Consider the following 25,953-nt stretch of genomic DNA (forward strand, 5'->3'; position numbering starts at 1 on the left):
ATGTGAACTTCCCAAACCGGTTTTGGATGATATATCGATATATCGCCCAGCCCTACTGTTGACCAAGCACATCCCCCCTCCGCAGCAACAGAAAAAGGCACCAAATTTTTAAAAGCATACTCTCTTTGGATTCAAAAGAAAAAGTGGACTGTGTATGCACCGCTGTTTACTCTGGCTCCCATGCACTCCCATCACTGGTGTTTGAAGCAGAGTACATATGTGCGTTCCCTGTAGTGCCTTGAGAAATACTGCTGTTTGATTACTTTTCCTTCCAACCAGCTTCCATTCAATTCAAAAACGGGAGCTGCAGCTAAGCTGAGGTGTGTCTATTTGAGACAGCCATTGCACATGCTCAGATGGCGGCTTCGTTGAATTCAGCCTGGGTGGCCCTGCCCACTTGCCCACCTGGCCTGCGGGGCTACTTAGGATTTTGCTGAACAGCCAATCCCTGTCCCCTCTCCCCCTAGTGCCACAAGTCAGTCATTATCCAGGTACATTTAGTGCTTCCACAATGCGATTGCAACTGACAAGCCACAGATTGGGTTTAGCCAGACCTGCTTAGTGAGCCTAAGAGAGTGCAGCAGCTTGGTTGCTACCACAATCAGATTCTTTTTTCCCCCTCTTTTTTTTTAGAATTTAAATAAATTTTATTAGCATTTTCCACACAACAGCAACAACACAAAAAATATCGAAAAATAACAATACACAACACACAAAAACCATTTGAAAAACTAAAAAAGCAACAACTAAAAAAACAAAACCAGTCCATATCTTACAAATTAATAATATAAACACTAAAAAACCAACAAACATTGACTTCCACCAATCCTATAGCACCTCCTTTATCTCTCATTGTGTCTTCCTGTTTTCCTTATCATCTCTATCCTAACATCTAGATATAAATCCCTCTTTCTTATCCTTTCGCTTCACGAGGTTATTCCAGACTCAGCCAGATTTCTGTCCTTGAACTTTGACTTTTGAGTTATTCATTTAGGCACTCCCATTCTTTTTTTACTTCACTTTTTGGTTTTTGTCTTATTATGTCTGTCAATTTAGCTAATTCTTAATATTCTGAAAGCTTACATAGCCACTTTCCCCTAGTGGGTAACTGATTCCCTTTCCAATACTTAGCCACCAGGATTCTTGCTGCAGACGTTGCGAATAAGAAAAATTTAGTTTTGTCTTTTGGAATATCATCATTTAAAATTCCTAAAAGGAATGCCTCTGGCCTTTTACTATATGATATTCTTAGAATTTTCATTATTTCTTCGTGGATCAGATCAGATTCAGTCTGCAGTGCCGTCGTGTTATCTCAACCATTGTTTTTAATTTTTTGCTCCAGGCCTGGGAAATCACGAAGCGAACATGCGCATACACCAACCACACGGTGCTGCCTGAAGCCCTGGAGCGCTGGCCTGTCTCTATGTTTGAGAAACTCCTGCCAAGACACTTGGAGATCATTTATGCTATCAATCAGAAACATCTCGACGTGAGGAGACGGGATAAATGAGGTGGTGGGGAAAGGGGGGTTGGGTTGACTGAGAGGCCTGGAGGCTCAGTCTGCACCTAAGCGATGAGTTGCCCATTGCCAAATTCAGAAGCTTTATAGAACTTTGTGGAATCCTATTGGCTCTTGGCGTCACCTGAGCCCTGCTGAATTAATAGCTGCAATACGGGCCTCCTTCAGTGGTGGCACTGTGGCACAGAAGGGAGGTGATGGCTAATTCTTCTACAGTGTTGTCAGCTGCCCAGGAAGTGATATTTCAGCAGCACTTCAGCGGGGATCAGGTGACAGAAAGGCTATGGTAATGCAGAGCAAGGAAGTTAGAGATTAAAGGGCTCTTTTGCCCTGGTACAACAAAATCGGGTCTTTTGCTGTTTGGAAAGTAACGTGGAAATGCCTGGAAAAGTGTAGAGGGAGCAAATAGCTAAACAGATGTAGTATAAACACACCACAATAAAAACCGTTGTTGTAGAACCAACCTGCAGACAAATCAGAACAGATGCTCAGTAAAGATTATACATAGTCTAACCTCCGTGTAAGGGACGCAGGTGGCGCTGTGGGTTAAACCACAGAGCTTAGGGCTTGCTGATCAGAAGGTCGGCAGTTCAAATCCCCGCAGCGGGGTGAGCTCCCGTTGCTCGGTCCCTGCTCCTGCCAACCTAGCAGTTCGAAAGCACATCAAAGTGCAAGCAGATAAATAGGTACCCCTCCGGCGGGAAGGTAAACGGCGTTTCCGTGCGCTGCTCTGGTTTGCCAGAAGCGGCTTAGTCATGCTGGCCACATGACCCGGAAGCTGTATGCCGGCTCCCTCGGCCAATAAAGCGAGATGAGCGCCACAACCCCAGAGTCGGTCACGACTGGACCTAATGTTCAGGGGTCCCTTTACCTTTTTAACCTCCATGTAAGCATTGTGTAAGGAAATCAGGATGAGTACTCAATAAGTAGGTCATCTGGAGGGGCCCAAAGACCTCCAACATACAAGCTGTGGCGGTTTCTAGGGGAGAGGAAGTAAACTGGACTCATGACTTCAGTCGTCCAGGGAATTTCTTCACATTTTTTCTGGTGTAAAGGGTTCCAGTGTGGGATCTCCTTTAGATCTTCTTGTTAATATCCCCCTCTCCTTGTGTCCTTTCAGCACGTGGCGGCCCTCTTCCCAGGAGACATTGACCGCCTCCGAAGGATGTCCGTGATAGAGGAAGGAGACTGCAAGAGGGTCAATATGGCCAACCTGTGTATCATTGGCTCCCATGCAGTCAACGGAGTGGCTCGGATTCACTCGGAGATTGTAAAGAGCTCTATGTGAGTCCTGCTTCCTTCACTTTTTTGCAACAGGCTGTCAGCTCAGGGGAAGACAGGCCAGGCTGCCAGAGTCTCCCCAGGGATCTGTGATAGTTTATTTTCTGCACATGCATCGCTGAAAATCCTTCACCAAGCTATTTGATTTTCCGTTCTTTTCTTTTTCATGCACCTCTTTCTCTCCATTTGACCCAGACCCCAGAGATAGCTTATTTTTCTTATTTATACTTATATAAATTTATATACCACCCTATACCCTCAGGGCGATTCACAGAATAAAATTATATATATATATATATATATATATATATATATATATATATATATATATAAACTAGAAAATACATAATCATTTCTTTAGTGGTCGCATTCACTGTTATCAACTGGCCCTAAATGGCACATGACTCTTTCTTCTTCTTCTTCTTCTTCTTCTACTACTACTACTAATGTCTTGTGATCCATCTTGTGCTTTTTTAGATTCAAAGATTTCTACGAAATGGAGCCAGAGAAGTTTCAGAACAAGACGAACGGCATCACTCCAAGGCGGTGGCTCCTGCTTTGTAACCCGGGACTCTCTGATGTCATTGTGGAGGTGAACTGACTTCAGCCAATAGGAATTCCATGGAGCAATTACCCCTGTTGTTGGGTCCTCCTCCTCCTCCTCAATGGATCTTTCTTCATTCCATTTTTTTCTTAGATCAGGGCCATTGAACCTCAGACCTAGGGCCTGAATGTGGCTTCCCAGGCTTTGGTTTCTGATGCTTTGGACTCTCTGCAGACCACACCCCACATTTTTGCTTCTGGCCTTGACATGTGGCCTCTGCAAGGTTACCCAGAAGGAAACATGGCCCTTTCATCAAAAAGCATCCCCCACTCTTGGAGTTTCTTGGGTTTGGGGTGCGCGAGAATTCAGTCGCCATGTCCCTAACTTCATGGTATTTTGTCCCTGGCAGTTCATGGTTTTTGTAATGCAGGGAGCGCAGAAGCAAACATAAGCAGGTCTGTCGATTGATGGTTTTCTTTATTCTTTTCACTACAGAGAATTGGGGAAGATTTTCTAACCGATCTAAGCCAGCTCAAGAAGCTGCTAAGCTTTGTCAATGACGAGGCCTTCATCAGGGATGTCGCCAAAGTTAAACAGGTGAGGATGGCAACCAGAAACACCGTGATATGCTGGGCTGCGGTCGGGGCAAACCGTATATGTTAATTGCTGGTTCAAAACATGTGCCAATGTATTTTAATTACTGTTTTTTAACTAATTTGTTCATGCAACTTTGTGTTTTCTAATTTTGCTTTAAAATATTGTAAGCTGCCTTACAGCTTGGGTGGAAGGTGGAATATAAATAAGTTATATAATCTAGATTCCCAGCCTAGACCAAACTATGCAGCTAGAGTCAGGCTTAAATGTCCCGGCCGGTAACTTCAACCCCAAATTTCCTTTTGCCAGGAGAACAAGCAGAAGTTCTCAGCCTACTTGGAAAAACAGTACAAGGTGAAAATCAACCCTGCCTCTATTTTTGATGTGCACGTCAAAAGAATTCATGAATACAAGAGACAGCTCCTCAATTGCCTGCATATCATCACACTCTACAACCGTGAGTAGCTTAGCCCAACAAAGCAGCAACTTCGAGGCTATGGAATGCTTTTGGACAAAAATAATCATAATAACATAGCACCAAATGTACGTAGGAGATTGGAAAACTAGCTTGTTGGGGAGATAGTCTTCTCTCTCTGTCTAATGTTCTAAGTTTTCTTACATGCAAGGATGCTATTGCAAGCATTCAGAAATGCAGTCACCCCACTTGCAGATTGAATAATAATAATAGTAATAATAATAATAATTTGTTATTTATACCCTACCCATTTGACTGGGTCTCCCCAGCCACTCTGGGCAGCTTCCAACCAAATATCAAAAACAATACAGTGTCAGGCATTAAAAACTTCCCTAAACAGGGCCGCCTTCAGGTGTCTTTTAAAAGTAAAATAGTTGTTTATTGCCTTGACATCTGCTGGGAGGGTGTTCCACAGGGCAGGTGCCACTACTGAGAAGGCCCTCTGCCTGGTTCCCTGTAGCCTCACTTCTCGCAATGAGGGAACCGCCAGAAGGCCCCCGGCGCTGGATCTCAGTGTCCGGGCTAAACGATGGGGGTGGAGACGCTCCTTCAGGTATATAGGACTCAGGCCATTTAGGGCTTTAAAGGTCAGCACCAACAGATGCTTAGCACATGAAAAAACGTGGGGGGGGGGGGCGTGCATGATAATAGAATCCTAGACTCGTAAAGTTAGATTACGTAAGGGTAATCTAGTCCAACTCCCAGCAGCAGCAGCAGCAGCAGCAACAACCACAACAACAATTTATTATTTATACCCTGCCCATCTGGCTGGGTTTCCCCAACCACTCTGGGCGGCTCCCCACAGAATATTAAAAACACGATAAAACATCAGACATTAAAAACTTCCCTAAACAGAGTTGCCTTCGGATGTCTTCTAAAAGTCAGATAGCTGTTTATTTCCTTGAAATCTAATGGGAGGTGTTCCACAGGAAGGGTGCCACTACTGAGAAGGCCCCTGCCTGGTTCTTTGTAACCTCACTTTGCACAGTGAGGGAACGGCCAGAAGGCTGTCGGAGCTGGACCTCAGTGTTTGGGCTGAACGATGGGGGTGGAGACGCTCCTTCGGGTATGCTGGGCCAAGACGCTTTAGGGCTTTAAAGGTCAGCACCAACACTTTGAATTGTGCTCGGAAACGTACTGCGAGCCAATGTATGGTCTCAGTGGTCGCTCCCAGTCACTTGTCTAGCTGCTGCAGTCTGGATAATGCCTTTGAATACTACTTGCTAGGAGTAGTGAATAGGGAGATGGCTGCTGCATTAATTCTTTGCTCGATGTCAGAACAGGATGCGTGGCCTGATCCAGCAGGTCTCTTACGTTCTTAATTTTGCCGTATGTGTAGATTAGGCTTAAGAGCCGTGCAATTTAACTCTACAAGTATCGTCTGTGTGCCTCTCCACCCGCAGTACTGCATTGTCTTCGGCTCAAGATCCCAGGGCAATGGGCTTTGCCACGCTGTGAGATTTCAGCCTTCGTAAATGCATGTTTAGAAACTTGATCAGAACCTCATGTAATTAATAGAAAGGGCTGGCAAACATCAGCTGACAGGCCAGAGCAAGAATGTGGATATCTTGCAGGAAGTCATCTGTGTGGTTTGCAGATCATGTGCTGGAATGTGATAGGAGCCAGACCACAGCTGATGAGAGCGAGGCGTTTATTTTGCAATGTTCTTATTGAGGCATCGTCCATCTTGCATTTAAAAACACATCTCAAAATAATATTCTGCATAGCAACAGCCTTCGATGGCTGAGTTCCACCATTGCTTTTTTCTTTTTTCTGCATTGCTTTTTATGAATGTATTTAATCTGAGTGAGAGAAAAGAAAGACGAAAGAGAAAGGAGGGGAAAGGCCACAAAATCTCTTAATTAATATAATAGTTTTAACAAAAGCAATTCAGATGAAATAATTCTATAAGTTGAAATAGGTTGGGCAGAGGGGAAACGCAACCTGTTGTTTTCTCATTCCAATAATTGATAAAGAGAGACAATTTCTCAGTGGGGTTATTGTTTTGGTTTACTTGTGTTTTATCTTGTATTTTATTCTGTAAACTGCCCTGAGATCTTTTGATGAAGGGCGGTATATAGATTTAATAAATAAATAAATGACACAAATTAATCATCATATTGCTTTTTCCAGGTATCAGAAGAGACCCAAAAAAGTCCTGCGTGCCAAGAACAGTTATGATTGGAGGAAAGGTAAGGGACTTGATAGGGACGCGGGTGGCGATGTGGGTTAAACCACAGAGCCTAAAACTTGCCAATCAGAAGGTCTGCGGTTCGAATCCCCGTGACGGGGTGAGCTCCCGTTGCTCGGTCCCTGCTCCTGCCAACCTAGCAGTTCGAAAGCACGTCAAAGCACGTCAAAGTACCACTCCAGTGGGAAGGTAAACGGCGTTTCCGTGCGCTGCTCTGGTTTGCCAGAAGTGGCTTAGTCATGCTGGCCACATGACCCAGAAGCTGTACACCGGCTCCCTCAGCCAATAAAGCGAGATGAGCGCCGCAACCCCAGAGCCGGTCACAACTGGACCTAATTGTCAGGGATCCCTTTACTTTTACCTTTAAGGGACTTAATGCTCAAGCAAGCTTTCTCCTCAGTAGCTGGGACAGTGTTTCCTAAACTGCAAACAAGCACATGTGCACATTCCCTCTCTAGGTTAGCACTGGGAGTGTGTTCCATCTTGCTCCTGCAGGGTTTATTTTTCGACCGTGTAAGCATGAGAACTACCCTGTTTTTCTGACTTCCAGACAGAGGCTCTGTTATCAGTGAATCTGGACAGCACCCCTCCTGAAGCTGTTTGCCTGATTACACACCCCGGCTCTTTCCCACCGAGTCCCTTTTGATCCATGTGTATCTTCCCTCTCTGCCTCCAGGCTGCCCCCGGCTACCACATGGCAAAAATGATCATCAGACTGATCACGGCCATTGGAGATGTCGTCAATAATGACCCTTACATAGGCGACAGGCTGAAAGTCATCTTCTTGGAGAACTACAGAGTGTCCCTTGCTGAGAAAGGTAAGAGGACGGGGATGTTCTTAGGCGTTGGCACAAGGCCTCTGGAGACTTTTGGCTCGGACTTTGGAGATGCTGGTGGTTAAATCAGGCAATGCAGGTGTTGTACTACACATAGCTGTCAACTTTTCCCTTTTCTTGCGAGGAATCCTATTTGGAATAAGGGAATTTCCCTTTAAAAAAGGGAAACATTGACATGGGCTACAATCTAAGCAAAGGGTGTGTGTGTGTTTTTGTTTGTTTGTTTGTTTGTTTTAAGTAGAGGAGAAGCGTTTTTTTTACCAGAATATCTTTTTTTCACTCCGCCCCAGTGATCCCTGCTTCAGATCTGTCTGAGCAGATCTCCACCGCTGGGACTGAGGCTTCAGGGACAGGGAACATGAAATTCATGCTGAACGGAGCCCTCACCATCGGGACCATGGATGGCGCCAATGTAGAAATGGCTGAGGAGGCCGGAGAGGAGAATCTCTTCATCTTTGGCATGCGGGTGGAAGATGTGGAGGCGATGGATAAGAAAGGGTTTGTTTGAACAGCCGCGTTAGCCTTGCGTCCTGGAAACAGGTTGTGTAGCAGGCATGGCTTTCCCTTGGCGTCCCTTGGTCTTAGCCTTGCTTCAGCTGCATGAAAACTGCTCAGATTAAATGGAGCAAAGGAGATCTGTTTTGTGAGGGAAGGGATGTGCCCTCCACACTTCTCACGGTCAGGACTCTCCACTGGCCACACCTCCTCCCTAGCCACGCCCTCTTTCTTCAAGCCACACCCCCTTGGTGGTCATCCTTTACACACACCCTGTGTGTGGTTTAACCCGGCTGGAATTCTGGTTGTTGTGCTCCTTGATTGACTAAATGGAGAATAAAAAGGGGCCTGCGAGTGTATAGGAACCAGCCTGCTAGGCAAAGACAATATTTACATTTGCCTCCAGCCCTGTCTGCTTGTGACAAGTGGACCCTACCAGGTTATACAGCCCTTGTTGGGGAAGGGCTGGGGAAAATCTTGGTTACCCCTTTTCTAAATCATTGCCACAAGATGTTTGCTCTGGTGATAGCAAGAGGACACGCTAATCCAAAAAGAAATAAATTTTAAAAGTGGGTTGTGGGAGAAGTTCTTCAAATACTACAGCAACTTACAAAAACACATAAGTGTAATGAGCACAGTACATAAGTCTATCGATCTGCTTGTGGGTTGCTTTGGACTAATTAACTCTCCATAACTTGTACTAGATCTAATAATGGCAGACCGCTTGCTAATAATTAGCCGAGCCTATGCCCTCTAATTTGACTTGGTGCCATCGTGGATAATCGCTTTGAAATCAAGTCCAGTTCGTCAGTCATTTGGCCTTGGGCCAGCCCTGTCATTAGGCCGAGTGAGGCAGCCACCTCAGTTGGCAAATGATTAGTGATGGCAGGATGTTGGAGGAGAGCTGCGTGTGCCATGTGGCTTGCCTTCTGCCCCTCAAACTACCCTTACGCTGCCCTCAGGTGTGGTGGAAGAGCCCGTCCCATCAACAGTGTTGACGCAAGGTCCAGCTGCCAGAATGTCATTTGCCTCAGATGTTAAAATGTCCTGGGCCGGTCCTCTTTGGATCACTTTAGTACAGGGCTGTAGACTCCTTTGAGTGGAGCATATAAAGCAACGTGTTCTGCAAGTGATGATGAGAAGGCCGAACATGTCATTTGTTTCCTCGTTTAGGTACAACGCTAAGGAATACTATGAGAGGATTCCAGAGCTCAAACAAGCTGTTGACCAAATTGGCAGCGGCTTCTTCTCACCAGATGATCCCGGGTGCTTCCGAGATGTCGTCGACATGCTGATGTATCATGACAGGTGAGAGGCAGCAATCGTGTGCCTTCCCTGCATGCTCTAAACCAGGGTTAAGCAGCGGTATGCGTCTCATGGATAATAATAAGAATAAATTTTTAGTTATACCCCACCCTTCCCGGTTCAGGAAACTGGGCTCAGGGCAGCTAACAACAAATTTAAAACACTTAATTAATGCATAAACAGCATAAAATACGGTATAAAGTGTAAATAACAATAAAATCAAGAATCAAAAATTAATTTAGGGGGGAAATCCATCCAATAAACATTAGATGATCACCAGGGCTAGCTGGCTAAATTAGTCCCACTTGGGCCAGCGAGGAGACCGGGGAGAACCAGCTGTGGGATCCCAGAGCGGGTAATCTTCACAAAACGGGGAGGGGGAGGGAAGGAAGGGGAACAAAAGATCAGGCTAAGTTCAAATTGAAAGCCAGGCGGAATAGCTCTGTCTTACAGGCCCTGCGGAAGGAAGTTAAATCCTGAAGGGCCCTGGTCTCATGGGACAGAGCATTCCACCAGAGCCATCACTGAGAAGGCCCTGGCCCTGGTGGAGGATAATCTAACTTCCTTAGGGCCCGGGACCTCTAAACTATGATTATTCATGGACCTTAAGGTCCTCTGCAGGGCATACTAGATGACATGCCATCCCTGGCTTCACTTTTCTGACAGTCCATGCTGTGGCTTTTCTATGCCTTTGCAGCCACCCAACTGGCTCTGTATCTCCATATTACGTTACCATCATCGAGAGGGAAATGGGCAGCTATTTATAATGGCTGACACTCATTTTATGTCAAAGGCGTATACACTGTTGTATATGCCCTGGCCTTTGCAGTGGTGAGTATAAGAAAAAGCTGGAAAGAACACACCTTTGAGGTCGCAGTTACTCTCAGACGCTTCTTTTTTTCAGGTTTAAGGTGTTTGCCGATTATGAAGCCTACATCAAAGCTCAAGGGCAAGTGGACAAGCTCTACATGGTAAGACCAACGTTCAACAAGTTTTGAAGATTTAAAAAATGGGCTTATTTGTGAATTAGATAGAAGACTATGGCTCTGCTTTCCTAGGGTGGACAAAGTGGTGGGAAAGGCCCCCTCTGCTCAATGGGTTTGTAGACTGAAAAGTGCATTTCAGCAATTTGGGTAGCCAAAATGTGAATTTCAGCCAGCAAAACACTGTCTTCTTTCATTCATTCATTCTGTATCCTACCTTTCTTTACAAAGATGCCTGAGGCAGCTAACCATGTAAAATGAAAAAAATATATTAGAAAACCATCTAAATGCAGACAGAAGGGCAGATGATATACAGGTCAAGTAAGCAAGAGATCAATTATTTCTTCGAACAATGGTGAAACTTCAGTGGCAAAAGTGCCAGGGCAGGGAGTTCCATGGCCAGGGTGCTAACACCGAGAAGGCCCTGATAGATTAAAGTAGGTTAGAGAGAGGGTGGACAACAGGCCAGAGGAGGAAACAAGCCTTGGCTGCCATATATTCTGCTGCTGTAAGAGTGTTATGGACATACGACTATTCTATGGGGTTGTAGATTCCCAGTTAAAGGTTAGCTATTATATATTGTAGATTCCCAATTAAAGGTTAGCTATTATATATATATATATATATGTATATTATATACATTTTAGGCACATCCATTTGACACACAACTGCCAATGTGCACATTGTTTTGGCCCTGGGAGGGGATGGAGCATACATAAGTGCGACTGTTGACATGTGCAATGACACAGAACACAACACAAACAAAAACAGAGTTGTCAGCTGGCAACTCTTAATTTGCGCACATTTGGTGCACGCACGACTGCACACGCAGTGCTTGGCACTGAAAGAGGGTGGGGAGGACATCTGCGCGTGATGACCCAGAACGTAATCCCTGTGTAAATGGGGGCGGGGGGGCTGCCTGTAATTATAACCTGCATTGTGTCTTTTGGGGTTCCTCTGCTGAAGCTACCAAACTTCCCACTCGTTTCCTTTCTAGAATCCCAGGGAGTGGACTAAAAAGGTGATCAAGAACATTGCGTGCTCTGGCAAGTTTTCCAGTGACAGGACAATTACCGAGTACGCCAGAGAAATCTGGGGGGTGGAGCCCTCTGCCGTGAAGATCCCTCCGCCCAACATCCCGAGGGAGTAAGTCCGCTGCAAGAGTTGCATGCAAAGGCCCTGCTGCTCTGGCACTTCCTGCTTCCCAATGAATATTCCACAGATGAATTCAAAACGTGCATTTTACCACCCGCTGGGCTTCTCATATATTTATAAAAGGCATGGTGGTTACTTGAAAACGGAGGCAAACTGGTGCTCTGCAGGATTGCAGCCGATCAGTGTTGACCTTGTTGGCAGTGATAAGATTCTGAGCCTGAAGCAGGGAGCTTGAGTGAGGAAGGTGAGATGAGGCCATTCTCTCTTTTAAAACCCCTATTTAACCAATGCAACCTGCATGCGTGTTCTGTATTATTGAGACGGTACCCGACTTCCCAGGCCCCTTTGCTCCCATGCCAGGCCACCCTGATTAGTCAGGAGATGCTTATGTCTGTTGGGGGAGGGGACTGCAAAGCTGGGTGCTGCAAAGTTGGGTGCTGTCAAATGACTTACTTTGAACAAACATGTGCTGCCCTCTGTCGGGAGGTTAGGCTGGAACTCTTAAATGACCCCCAAAATAGATGCACTTTTCAGATATCATGTTCTGAAGAAATTCCCATCCTTCCTGTTCTTTGATGCCCAAACGGTTGTTATTAACAGTTTTTAACTGTCAATTTGCATGTGCTGAACTTGTGTGTTTTTTAATTGAGAAGATCGCTCTTTCTTTATATATATATATCTATATGGAAACTTCTGGCAACAGGACACCCAAAGAACACCTGGGGGTTTACCAAGGATGCTATTTAAGCAGTGCTGAAAGGACTATTGCTGTTATCTAGAGTGCAGGCCAGCGCAAATGAACATGAAGCTACTAGAGAAAACCCGTAGTCCCCTAGATACTTGGCATTCTTCAAAAAAATCCTCACCAAAAAAGCCAAGATGCTTTTTTGAGTCTTCAGGTACACCACCATCCGTGGTTTGTAGGTTCCTTTTGGCTTAGCGGGTCATCAGTTGTGCAGCTTTGATGCAGAAACTGCATTTCCTACAGGAGGGGTGGGGAACCTGTGGCTCTCCAGATGTTGGACTGTCAACTCCCATCATCCCCAAACATTGGCCAGGCTGATAGGAGATGGAGTCCAAGAACATCTAGAGGCCACCATACAGTCCATCCCTGTATTACACTCCAGTGTAGAAGACTACACCTGGCAATACATGCAGCTCGCTTGTTGGAGTCACAGCTCCACTTCCAGCCCTGTGGCCTTCATTCATCAGTTCCTGTTTCTGGCTCTCACATTCCTACCTTATTAAAAGAAAACAACACCTATTATTTGATTCCTTTTGAGTTTTAATTTCAGACCGTACCACTAGTTTTCCTGGCACCTGAGCCAGCCCTTTGCAGCCTGGGCTGCTAAATAAGTGGCTGCTCGTTTCTAAGGGCTGGGAAAATTGGCTGGAAAAGTGGCTTGATCCCAGCTAGGCATGGACTGCCAACTCAACATGCACTTTAATGCAGAATACCAGGACCAGAAATGAATGTATGTTATTATATAAAATTCCAGAACCAGAGGGTTCATTAAAAGTGCTAGTTCCTTTTTTTTCTTTCAGAAATCACCAGTAAATAATTGTATCTAGTTAGTATTAATTTGAAGAAATGCTGAAACACATGCCATATGAAATGGCCACCCACATATACCGTATTTTTCGCTCTATAGGACGCACTTTTTCCCCTTCAAAAATGAAGGGGAAATGTGTGTGCGTCCTATGGAGCGAAGACACCATAGTCCCGCGACCCTCTCCCGGCTGGAGAGGTGACGCGCGGCTATGGCAGGAGCCTCTCCGCTGCACCTTTTTGCTGCTCCCTGACCTGCTCTTTGGGGCTGGTGGTGGGCTTCCCCCCGCCAGCCCCAAAGAGCGGGTCGAAAGGAACCTGAAGCCTGGAGAGCGAGAGGGGTCAGTGCACACCGACCCCTCTCACTCTCTCCAGGCTTCCAAGGTAGCCGCCTGAACGCACCTTGAACGGCACCTTGTTTTAGAGCGGGAAAACAAGAGGGGGAAAGTTCTCCCCCACTCTGCCCAGCGCCTCCTGCCGCTTCGCTGAAGGGGCGCTGGGCAGAGAGGGGGAGAATTTTTTTTTCTTGTTCTCCCCGCCTCTAAAACAAAGTGCGTCCTATTGTCCGGTGCGTCCTATGGTGCGAAAAATACGGTATTTTCTACTTCTTATAGGGTTCTTAGTGGCCCTACCACGTCTCTTTTGACGTGGTGATGCTTAAGCCAATGCAACTAGAATTCTCTGGGTATTGAATACCCCATGAAAATAAATAAATCAAAATGACACTAAATATGTTTTCAAAGCAAATTAAGTCATGTTACAAAAATTGATTGCTGAAAAAATCCATAAAACTTTGTGAAACAAATATCTGAAAAGTAACGCCCTTCATAGTCATTTTCATTTCATGACAATCCACTGTATTTTCATCTTTAAAAAGTTTGTGTAGTTTTGCCGCAGCTTGTGCAAAGGATCTATATTTCTGTATTTCTGCTGTAAAGTACACCACTTTCTGTTGTGTGGACCATCAATTTGATTTAGTAAGCACCTGTGATAGACATTTAAATCTTGCATGTTTATGCGACATCCAAGTGTATTGTTAGATAAATCCTTCACTACTGCATCTTTGCAGTTAGATCCTCCCAAAACACAGTTATGGTTGTTTTAGAAAAATGCATAAATGTATCTTTCTGGATCTAGCAGTAGGCATCAATTAATAACCTAAAAGGGAAAGGGTAGGGGTTGGAATATAATGTTTTGACAAATGAATTATTCCACTTTTCAGCACTGCTTGGCAGGTGCTGGTAGTGCAGCCCAGGAAGCTTGCATTTGCTTACCAAGATGGTGCCTTTCAGATGTTGTGGACTACAACTCCCATCATACCTAGCCATTAGCCATGCTGACTGGGGATGATGGGAGTTGAGGGAAGGGTGCTTTTTGTTTTGTTTCTACTTATATCCTTTGAATCTTTGACTTACCTATGCCCTTGGTAACTATGGGCTATGGGTGTGGTACCAGAAATAGTCACTATATTTAACAAAGATGTTAATGTTTATTGAGTACACAAACTTATGTGATTACTTTAATATGCTGTTGCCTCTTTTAATTGGCATACACTGTCTGACTTGTTGCTGTCACTTAAATACCAATGGCTTATTTTGCGCTACTATTAGTAAACCAATAAAATGTTGAGGAAGCAGTTACCGTATTTTTCACCCCATAAGACGCACCTGACCATAAGACGTGCTTAGTTTTTAGAGGAGGAAAACAAGAAAAAAATATTCTGAACGAAACAGTTGATGTATTATTTTTGTGGTTCATGCTGTGGCCACAGACATGTGATTTGATGGTGAGTTTGGGGTAGCCCAATGCAAAAAGCCTGAGGATCCATGTGGATCTGTGCCACAGCATGAACCACAAAAATGATACATCCATTTCATTCAGAATTTTTTTCCTTGTTTTCCTCCTCTAAAAACTATGTGCGTGTTATGGTCAGTTGCGTGTTATAGAGCGAAAAATACGGTACTACATAGAATGAACTCAAGGGTATAATTATAAAGTCAAAGAACCAACTAGGTGACACTGTGGACTAAAAACAGCATTTGAGTAGGTGGAGAACAGTAAATTAGCAAAAGATTGAAGACAGAGAAGAAAAGGTGGGGTGGAGAATGGCAAAGGTGAGAATTCTGATTAACCATGCTCTTTTTATAGCCTTCTGACAAAACCATCACAGGCCCCTTTTATAGTTTTCTGCCACCTCTACCCCCCTCCAGATGTTGTTGAACTGCAATTCCATCAGCCCCAGGCACCATGGCAAATAAACAGGAACTGTAGTCTATGATATCTGGAGGACACCATAATGGTTGCCACATATCTGGAATGGTGCTACCACATCCTCATTGAACCCTCCAGGTGTACAACAGACTCATTGTGTGAGGTGACATAGGCCTTGTCTAAGGCCACCAGATACGGCTGCCTCTAATTCAAACCCAGCTCTTTCATCTCCAAATGCAGTATTTGGAGAAAAAATAGGTTTAAAATAACTGAGGGTTACCTGCTTCAGCTAGGGTCTGCAGAAAGCCATCCATCGAAAGAGTCCCTACCTTCCTTGCCTTGCAAGTTTGCTCTGTAGGTTCCCACAAAAAGTGTGAATGTTGACCATTCTTAATCATTCCAAGAAATAAAGATGGTTTAACTAAAACAGCAGGAAGCCAGCAAGTTTATAAGCAAACAATAGGAAATGCTTGACTGTGAAGAGGACATTTCAAAGAGGAGTGGAGAAGTTTGCAGCAACCCAGTATACACCATCTCTTCATCGATTGATGAAGGTTCATACATGTAAACATGCTTTTAAGGGCATTTGAGACAAGGGCTAGCCTCTGCTATCTCCATTTACGCTGAGTAGGCTTGTGGAAATCAACTCTGTATTCCAACCTCCTCGTTAGGAAGAAACCATTCTGCTTGCCTTCCTTTGCATATGGAAATCTGTCCCTCCATTGAAGTGAGTGGGAGAGCCCCTACCAATACGCGAGCACACTGGGTGTGAGGTTGGTGGGCTGGAGTTGATACATCATGCGCTTTTCGTTCATTTTATCAAAAGCAGAACAAATAATTGAAGGATTTCCTGGAAGGACGGTTTTGGAATTTGAACATTAATGCTGTTAATCTCATCCTTGATGGAATGGTTTATAGTTTGATTACAGGTCAGTATTTGTGTGCCTTGTCCTGCTGTGTCCATCTAAAACTCCCAATAGAGGGTTGTGTCTAACATTGGCATAGACAGTTGAAATTAATGGACATTACTAATTCCAGTCTATTATTTTCAATGTGTTTAACTCAGCTGGATACAACCCAAGGGAATGACATTTTGCTCTCTTGAGTGTTTCTCATTATGTCTATTTAAATATACTTTTAAGCAATCAGGAACATCTCTCTCTAATGATAAAGCACTGTCCCGCATTGAGTCTCAAGCATAAAACGTCACATGCAGACATTCCCACTTTGCAATGCAACTTTGTTTATATGGCCTAAAAACCCAACCTAGTAATTAACTTGTACTGCAAAGATGGCATTTCTTCAGACAAGAGTGGGCTGGAGTAGCAGAACTGGATCATTAATGAAGATCTCTGACTTAACCAAAATGGTCCATTGCTTGCAAAATAAATGTTGTTTGTCACTCTCATAGCACTTTCAAAACTTTGAGATTTTGAGTTTGTGTATGTGTGTGTTTGATATACTACTGTCAATCTCTTGTGCTCTCAAAATTATTAAAAGTCACACAGCCATCCACTGTAGTTGCTCTTTATTTCCCTATGCATTGTACAGAACTATTGCATTACGTGGACACAGTGCGGACTGTGAATGAACGTTGGGTGGGATTAAGCAGGGCTTTATTTTAAGGAGTGCCAGCATAATCTCCTGTAGTTCTGCTGGTTTGGTTTCCATATAACGGGCACCTGTACATCAAAATATTAATAGCGTGGCTTATCCTAATAAGAAGAATGGGGAAAAGGCTTTTGGGGGGAAAAGGCCATCCAGTGAAGTCTATTGGAAGATTAGGACGTCTATAGGGTTGCCATTATGTCTCCTTTTCCAGGACACATCCTCATTTTCATGGGTATGTAAAATGAGTCTCATCATAGTGATCCATAGTTAAAAGTAGAAGTCAGCAAATGTGTCCTCTTTTTTGTTCTTCAAAATATGGCAACCCTATTGCCATATGGCAAACCCTAACAGGAGTGCTCTGATGGTGTTTCCTGCTTGGCAGGGGGTTGGACTCAATGGCCCTTGTGGTCATTATATATATATGTGAAGAAGGACTTCCTATATATATATATATATATATATATATATATATATATATATAGGAAGTCCTTCTTCACACACTGCAGTTAAATTGTGGGCTAGGCCACCAACTTGGCTGCCTTGAAAAGAAAACTTAAAAACTTAAAAGACAATTTAAGGAGTGTCTTTCAATGGCAACCATTCATGATGGCTATATACTACATCCAGTATCAGGCTTCTGAATTCCAGCTGATGGAGAACAACAGGAGGAAAGGGTCGGGGACAGAGGGTGGCGCTTAGGGGGGAATTGTCATCGCGCCACTCCTTGGTGTGTGGAGTACCCCAGGGTGCGATACTCTCCCCGATGCTTTTCAACATCTTTATGCGCCCCCTCGCCCAGCTTGTCCGGAGTTTTGGGCTGGGTTGCCATCAGTATGCTGATGACACCCAACTCTATCTGTTGATGGATGGCCATCCTGACTCGGCCCCAGACACACTGACCAGATGCTTGGAAGCTGTGGCTGGATGGTTACGTGGGAGCCGGTTGAAGTTAAATCCTTCGAAGACAGAGGTCCTGTGGCTGGGACGGGACGATATGGGATTGGGGGGGCAACTCCCATCTCTTGCGGGGGCGCAATTAGTGCCAGCACCGTCCGTTAAGAGTTTGGGTGTAATCTTCGACACCTCCCTTTCCATGGAGGCGCAGATTGCAGCTACAACAAAGGCGGCATTTTTCCATCTCCGCCAAGCTAAGCAGTTGGCTCCTTACCTCTCTCGCCCTGACCTAGCCACTGTGATCCACGCGACGGTCACCTCCAGACTGGATTATTGTAACTCGCTCTACGTGGGGCTGCCCTTGAGACTGACCCAGAAACTCCAGCGGGTGCAGAATGCCGCAGCGAGACTCCTTACGGGGTCTTCACTGCGAGATCACATTCACCCGGTGCTATACCAGCTGCACTGGCTCCCGGTGGAGTACAGGATCAGGTTTAAGGTGCTGGTTTTAACCTTTAAAGCCCTATACGGCCTAGGACCCTCGTACCTACGGGACCGCCTCTCCTGGTATGCCCCACAGAGAAACTTACGGTCTTCAAATAAAAACATCTTGAAGGTCCCAGGCCACAGAGAAGTTAGGCTGGCCTCAACTAGAGCCAGGGCTTTTTCGGCCGTGGCTCCGATCTGGTGGAACACTCTGTCACAAGAGACCAGGGCCCTGCGGGACTTGACATCTTTCCGCAGGGCCTGCAAGACAGAACTGTTCCACCAGGCCTTTGGCCAGGGCACAGCCTGACTCCCTCCATTGGCAATCTTCGCAGAGCTCTGGCCCAATGGTTGCCAGTGGCTTGAATTAATTAATTTTATAATGAATGATTTTAGAGTGTTGTTTGTACTGTTTTATTGTTGTTAGCCGCCCTGAGCCCGGCTTCGGCTGGGGAGGACGGGATATAAATAAAATTTATTATTATTATTATTATTATTATTTTTCATTCATGTCCTGCTTGAAGGAAATGAGCGAGAGAGATGGCTTGACCCTGTTGCATTATCTCCCCCAACCTCACAAAATTCTCTGTATGTTTAAGTGTAATCTGCTAAGTAACATTTAATATATCTGACCAAATAGGCTCAGGTCCAGAAAATATTGGGCCACAATAAATGTTAGCCCTTAGGAGTGTCATCAGGCTCAGAAACAGAGCCCAAGATGTGGGTGTCACCACTAACTTTTCCAGGAGTGTACACTTTGGTAGGAATTCAGAGTATTAAATCCTCAGTTACATAGCTCTGCCACCAGGGGACGGATCATTACTGAACACAGAAGTATTCCATTTTGCTTGCAGCTCTTTGTAAACAGATATCAGTCAACGAGAGGTCACAAGACCTGCAACAGAACTAACAAATATGGACAGACTAGCTACATACGAACGAATTGCATGTCGACGCAAATTAAGAATGGATAAATATGAAGAAATCTGGGAGGAATACTTAAGCGATAAAGCGGACAGTGGTGGGAAGTAGGGGGAGGAGAGGTGGGGAAATATTGTTAAAAAGGGGTAGTTATAGGTATATCAGTACTCAAATCTGATTTGTTAAATTGTGTTATTAGTGTTATTGTGGTTTTTGTTGTATGCGTTTTTTGTGGTAGTTTGTATTGAAAAAATTGATTAAAAAAATTAAAAAACAGCTAACAAATACTGAAGAACTCGGGAGCTTCAAACAATTTTTACCTAAATTACACCTTTCTTTCATCCAGAAGCCTCTTTTCACATACTTCAAGAAAACTAGGTTTCTAGTAAATGTTAGCTGTGTCAGTATATCCAAACGATATACCCTTGTCTCAAGCAACCATTGCGAAAGGGAGAGGCCTAGGGACTTCTTCAAACTGCAGTTCCCAAGATTCCTTGGAGGCAGCCATGAAAAAGTAATATAGGAACATAGGAAGCTACCTTATACTGAATCAGACTCTTGGTCTGTTTAGCTCAGATTTCAAGCAGAGGATATTTCCAGCCCCGCCCCCTCAAAGCTGTGCTGAGGTGTAAGATGCTACTTGGGCAGTATGTTTAAAGCTGCAACACAAGTGGACAAATGTGGGTGCCAATAAAGATTATGATTGTAGGACACTTCACAATGTAAAGTGCTACAGAAATTATAACGAACAGCTAAACACATGGACCGCAATTTCAAAGGACACGAGAGGAAGTCACTCAGCAAATGGAGAATAGAAAAACTTGCAACCCTACATTCATATTGAAAATTGGTTGCCAAACATCACAGTATATATACCAACTCTAGGAAACAGAAATCCAAAGTCCATTGTAAGTACGGTGCACATGAGTTTGTCAGACTTGGGGCAGTGATGAATCACATGCTGCTAGCTGCTTAGTACATTTCTGCTGCTCAAGGGAGCTTTGAAAGAAATCGGTTCTATCTCTGTTCTGCTATTAGCCCCAGACAAATCACAATGGGCAGGATCCAATATTTCCTTGAGTAGTCAGAAGGATCCTCTTTGTCCCAGATCCCCATCCATCCCCAGCTGCACCCCCCCAAAAAAACCCCCCACACCCACAGCATTTGAGAGGGTTCCTTAACCCGTAACCCCAAGGGCTGAAGCAGAAAGTCCAGTTATACAAGCAAAATTCCATGCACAATTATTTAGAACCCATCCAATACGCCAGACATGTTAAATTCTAGTATTTTCATTCATAGTATTTTCCTGGGCAGATCCAGAAGCCCATAATTTAATTTTTTAAAAAAGGCTACAACAACAAAAATTCTTAAGTAATTTGTTTTATTAAAACTACACACTTTTTAGATAAACATTTCCATTTCAATGTGTATCACTGGCCTAATAATTGGAACATATGTCTCGGGATAAACAGCACTGATACATGCGCTGGAATCTAATTTTTGTTGCATGGGAGGAGGTGACATTTCCACATTGGTTTGTACTTTTACCAACACTAAGGTGGGCGATAGCAGCAGCGGCATTACATGGAACATTCTGTTTGCTTCGACAAGAAAGGCAAAGTTAAGTGTTTCTGTCCTTGTTAGTGTAGTAAACCAAAGCACATGGAATGTAGGAGGGAAGAGATGGGATTGTATATGTGGCACAATTTGCTCAGAGGTTATGGTGAATCAAAATCTTGGTAGATCTCACTACAGCAGAAAGTCTCACTGCAAAGAACAAGCTACTGTCTGCTTTGGAAGTATGATAATCTCTAAAATACAACTCTTTGATGCATGCAAAACCAGAGTATTCCATATACAGACAATATTAGCAAACACTGCTCTCTAATACACTTCAGGCTGAATAATTCACTTCTGAACACTAATATCTAAGACTACTATGCCAAATGCTTGTATGTTTGTGGAAAGAAACAGTTCAGGGCCAATGACACAAAACCTGGAGCTACTGTAAATCAGTCTGCTAGGACCCAACAGCTAAACTGCCCATGGCCCTCTGATTCCTACTCACAATGTCTCAAATTGTCTGCCATGCCATGCCTGCATGAATGGTGGACTGAGAATCCTGAAGAAGAGCATGCTGAACTCACGTCTGGTTTAAGCAGAAGCCCTGACACGAGTGAGATGGGGAGGAATGGCAGTTTTCAGTTCAGAGCCATGGTGAACTGCAAGCCATCAGGACTCTTAAGGTCTAGTATTGCACTATGTAGCATCTCCTTCAAACACCTCCAAAAGGTTACTAAAGTGGTCTTTACTGTCTTCTTCTCAATATGGATGGATTAATGCATTAAAAAAAATAATAATCTGTAAATTCAACAACATAATGGCTAAATGTGTCAATTTTTTACGCATCAAAAATGGACTCCAGCAGCCATAATGAGACCGAATCATCATGAGGTATATAAGGCCAAGGCCAATAAGGGAAAGGAATATGAATTTTAGATTCAGCATTTGCTACTATTAATTTACCATCGTGCTGCCTGCTAAAATTTCGATTCAGGCCAGGATTGTTTTGCTACAGCTAAAAAATGAAAAATAAGTGTTTGTTCCCGGCATGTGCCAACTGAAGGAAACATTCAAGGCTGGTCAGAAAGTTTTCATACATCTCCAGCTTTAAATTAAAATATATATACCAAACTAAATATGTTATGCAAAAAAAGAATTTTGTTTTCACTTTCAATGCCTTTGCTTGGTCTGAAAAAAATTAGGACTTTCAAATATAATTGCTAATATTTTGCTGTTAAGGAAAGTCAGAGCAAATGTTTTATTGCCAATGAAAACCAACATAATTTACCAGATGAGAACTTCAGGTTAAAGTATTTTGATGTAATTTCTCTCACAGAAAACTTTTGACCAGCTTTAATGTACCTGAGTATTTTTTTTAAAAGGAAATGGAAGGGCTGTAGGGGTATTAAGGATCATGATTATGAAAAATGATACCAATTTTCTCATCCCCAAAGTGCTTATATGTCTCTAGAGGAGACTGGAAGACATCTTCATCACAGCAGGAAAAAAAAATCTCCACCCATTCTTGACAAAGTATAAAGACACCTTCTATTTACTGAAGGAGTCTTTCAAACAATGTTTGAGGGTGCAATTTGTATTCAATACATCTCACATCACCCATTGAACCTGTACATCTAAATAAAATGGTTTGGAGACAAGAAAGAATCTCAAAGTCAGAAAGAATCTTAAAGAGGATGTGTTTGTATATGAGGTATAATAAAGATTTTTATATATTATCTATATGTGGGAGACAACTAAGAAACTTCAAAGCAAGGCAACAGAGAATGAGAAGCTTAGTCGCTATTAAATAGTTGCCCTATTTTAAAGGAGAAACATCCTTCATTGCATTCCGAAATGTTTTCTTGAAAGCATCCTGATCTCTTGAAAGTTCTCAAATGAATTTCAGAACCAAAAACCATATTCAGCAACTCTGCAGTTGACAAGGGTAGGGGAAACTCCTCACTGAACTAAATTCTATTAAAAGAGCAACCTGCAACTCAGGTAAACTAGATGCAGCACTGAAATATTATAGCAGTTACATTTTTAAAGACAATTGCAGTTCATTTGCGTTTCCGAGTGCAAGGGTTTTTTTGTGTTCTAAAAAGCTGTTGCGGCTGAACAGACACTTGTAGGAATGTTCATAATTTCTTAAAGGTTTTTGCCAAGTCCTTCTTGTGCTTGAACTTAGTTGTTGTGATTTGTTTGGTTCTCTTGTTCTTTAGAAGGGGCTTGCGGGGAGAGACGAGCCAGCTACATTCTTTTCTTCGTATCTCTATCGCCCCAGAGGCTGGGTTTCCAAGTGTAAGCATTAAGACTGAAGCAGGAATCTGTGACTTATTCAGTGTCTGGGTTTAAAAGAATGGCAGACCTTTTCTTGTAGATGACAACTTAAGTCAACCATGCAGTTAGTCCTCAGTGACGATGCTCATGTCCCAATTTTCCCAGGAATTCCCTAAGAGGAAAAAATACACACACACACATATGTATCAGCAGTGTCAGTTGTTTTGGTACTTCAACTTCATCCATTCTCTTCCCACCCGCCCTTCTGAGGCCAGTAGATTTCAGAACTCCGGTCAACTTAAGTTTCCCCACTTAGATACTCTTAAATGCCCTACATTGCAGAGCAATCGCTCTCTTTCAAAGATGGGATCATGATATTTAAAAAACAAGCCAAACAGATGAAGGGACACAAACATACACACAGTCTTACCAAGCTGTCAAACTTGAAATTATGTTTGTAGCTGTTTTTGTTTTTATTTACATTAGTTTTCTATGTCTTAACTGTTTTACAAAAAACTTTTTAATAAAAATCTTAACACAAAAAAGCCCTTGAGGTTCTGGGGTGCAGCCTTTTTTTGCTTCTTCACATGTCAACCCCCCTTATGCATTTAAAGCAAGGGTGTGTTGCTTTTGACAGGGGTGATGAGAGAAGATGTATGAATATAATGTCAAAAGGATCCATAGGGAGTGAAACTTGCCCTGCCTTAGGAACGCAGCACCCTGAGTTTCAGACTTGGCTCTTTCCCAGCCCTACTTCTAAGATACTAAGGATTGTTTTTATGATATGTCTGTAAGTCACTCTGATGTACATGCAGCAGGCTATTCATCAATTAACTGCAACAATGGACCTTTTCATACAAAGCATGTGCTCTACTGCCAAGCTTCCTTCCTTTCCCCTCTCCTATACCTGCTCAGATACTGGATGTGAACCAGGGTGAGAAAGAAGCGCCCCAAGTGAAGTGACAGATCAAAAGGAGGCAAGACCAGAGGGCGGGGGGGAGGGGGAGGAGGATTGGCCACTCTCACCCACACACCCATTTTTATGCAAAACCCAAACCTGCCATCCTTCCTTGCTTTAAATGCATTGTAAAAAGAGGAGACATGCAAACATGCATGACTGCACCAATCATATCTCATTTGGCCCTCAGTCTCACCCAAGTCATTTGGAAAATGTTGCCAATTTAATCAGCAGTTACTAGTAATGATGTGCTTTTGTGCTTGGGTCCTACAATAAACCTCTGGGGTAAAGTGGAAAACAAAGGAAATTATTCCAGAATAAGCACACGCGCACACGCGCGCGCACACACACACTTTATGTTGTACAGCTCAATTGCATCTGCCTGTGCAAACAGCAGAACACAGATAATGAGTGACCCTTTTAATTACCGCAATATTCGAGGTAGTTCTGGGCTCTTGTAGATGTATTTATGCCTGTAGCCTAAGTCTGTGTGAAATGGAACGAACTGTACTTTGTAATCACGGAAGCTCCGAGATGGGGCAGCAATGTTGTATAGCTGTAAAAGACATTTCAAAACAAATGCAAGTTAATGAAATGGATAGCCCCTCAATACAGAGCAGTGACAACGTCTATTTCTGTAACTATATTTGATGTAGCTAATTAAGCACCAGTTACTGCACGGCAATTTCTGCGCCCAAGAAACAATCATACTTACTTCATGTCAGCTGGTTATATCACTCTCTGACCATTCTGTTCTACTTGAAACTGGGTAGTTACAAGAACGCTGAAGGGACAAAGTCTCAAAGTACTTTTCAAATGTGTCTTTATGGATTGAAGGAGAGATCAGAACCCACAGGTTTGTGATATGTGGATCTGTGATATGTGAAGCTGCACATCTGTTGCTTTTTTAAAAAAGAGCTTTGAGTTTTAAACAGCAATGGAAACTCTTCCAATGTTGTATAACAATGAACATGCACAAAGTTCAGTTGTTCATGACTTGTGTACACAAATATATGCAACATGGGCCTCTTGAGCAGGTGTTTTCCAAGGGAGGAAACCCATGTTATCTTTTCTAAACAAAGATTTGACTGTGGAGCCTGATCTTTTTCTGACACATGCTGTGGAGAGTCAAACTGATTCTCAAGTGAAAGTCCACTTGAAGGATAGGTATTTATGTCAGACGCTTATGTACCACTTAATCATTTGTATGTGTGAACAGTATACATAAAAACAAGCTTTAAAACTGCTTTATCATAAAACTGAATGCTGCTGGAACAAGGAACTTTTATTGAGGCTTGGTCCCATTACATTAAAGACATGGCTTCTAGTAGTTGCAAGTCATGCATTTGAGCCATGGGGGACTACCAACAGAGACTCTCACAAAGCCTCTGGGACTGGGACATGGGATCCGGCAGTCCTTAAGTTGTCCTGGACCAAAGCTGATAAGGACCTTCGTAAAATTAATAGAAGAACCTTGGAACCTTGTCTGGGAAGCTTTTAAGTACCAGAGTTAGTCCTGGTGATAGTCCCCATCAAGAGTCCAGCTGCAGCAATTTGTACTAGCAAAACCGAGTTCCAAACTCATCCTATTTTTGTTTTGCATCACACTGTTCCTGAAGGGATAATGTCCTTGTCTGTCAGATAATGTCCTTGTCTGTCAGATTTCCATGAAGTCTGAGTCCTCAGAGAGCTAGCTTAAGAGCTTCTCACCCTAGACATGGGATAGCTGCCACCCCCTCAAGACTGAAGCACAAACTGGGCAGCAGAAATTACTCAAGATTAATTAGTGCAGAGTACAAATGTTGCAGGCATGCATATGCAGCATTATTTTTGGCACCTCCCTTTTGCTGCCGCCTCTTAGGAGCCAACTATTCCCAGAAACTTTAGGAGCCATCTGTGTGGAGCCCTGTGAGCACCATACAGAGAAACAAAATTTGCTTCAGGGCAGCTAATTTTTGTTTGTTTGTTTTTTCTTTCTTTCTTTCTGTTTTATTAAATTTGCTTAGTAACATAAAATTATTATATATATTCTATAAAACAAAGAATACAGAACAAAATTCATTCATACTACAATGCCTAACTACATAACATTAATATATATG

The 25,953-nt window shown here is 43.4% G+C and overlaps 2 protein-coding genes across 3 annotated transcripts in view; one reads left to right on the forward strand and one right to left on the reverse strand.

The window, feature by feature from the left end:
* The window catches only part of PYGB (glycogen phosphorylase B), a 38,895-nt gene extending 24,334 nt beyond the window's left edge, over positions 1–14,561 (forward strand). The window contains exons 10-21 of the mRNA XM_083432877.1: positions 1,343–1,489; positions 2,640–2,803; positions 3,278–3,392; positions 3,840–3,941; positions 4,248–4,395; positions 6,547–6,605; positions 7,281–7,422; positions 7,731–7,938; positions 9,109–9,243; positions 10,145–10,211; positions 11,221–13,068; positions 13,551–14,561. Of these exons, the coding sequence (XP_083289003.1) occupies positions 1,343–1,489; positions 2,640–2,803; positions 3,278–3,392; positions 3,840–3,941; positions 4,248–4,395; positions 6,547–6,605; positions 7,281–7,422; positions 7,731–7,938; positions 9,109–9,243; positions 10,145–10,211; positions 11,221–11,373 (1,440 nt within the window). The 3' untranslated portion in view covers positions 11,374–13,068; positions 13,551–14,561. The remainder of the gene's footprint in view (positions 1–1,342; positions 1,490–2,639; positions 2,804–3,277; positions 3,393–3,839; positions 3,942–4,247; positions 4,396–6,546; positions 6,606–7,280; positions 7,423–7,730; positions 7,939–9,108; positions 9,244–10,144; positions 10,212–11,220; positions 13,069–13,550) is intronic.
* Positions 14,562–20,414: 5,853 nt separating this feature from the next.
* Positions 20,415–25,953, reverse strand: part of ABHD12 (abhydrolase domain containing 12, lysophospholipase) — a gene marked incomplete at its 5' end in the record, with an annotated part of 34,237 nt that continues 28,698 nt past the window's right edge. For both annotated transcript variants that reach the window (XM_083432888.1, XM_083432889.1), the window contains 2 exons: positions 20,415–23,065; positions 24,280–24,407. In XM_083432888.1, the coding sequence (XP_083289014.1) occupies positions 23,026–23,065; positions 24,280–24,407 (168 nt within the window). In that variant the 3' untranslated portion in view covers positions 20,415–23,025. The remainder of the gene's footprint in view (positions 23,066–24,279; positions 24,408–25,953) is intronic.

Source organism: Podarcis tiliguerta (genome assembly GCF_965153285.1).
Source record: "Podarcis tiliguerta genome assembly, chromosome: 3".
Classification (NCBI taxonomy): Eukaryota; Metazoa; Chordata; class Lepidosauria; order Squamata; family Lacertidae; genus Podarcis; species Podarcis tiliguerta.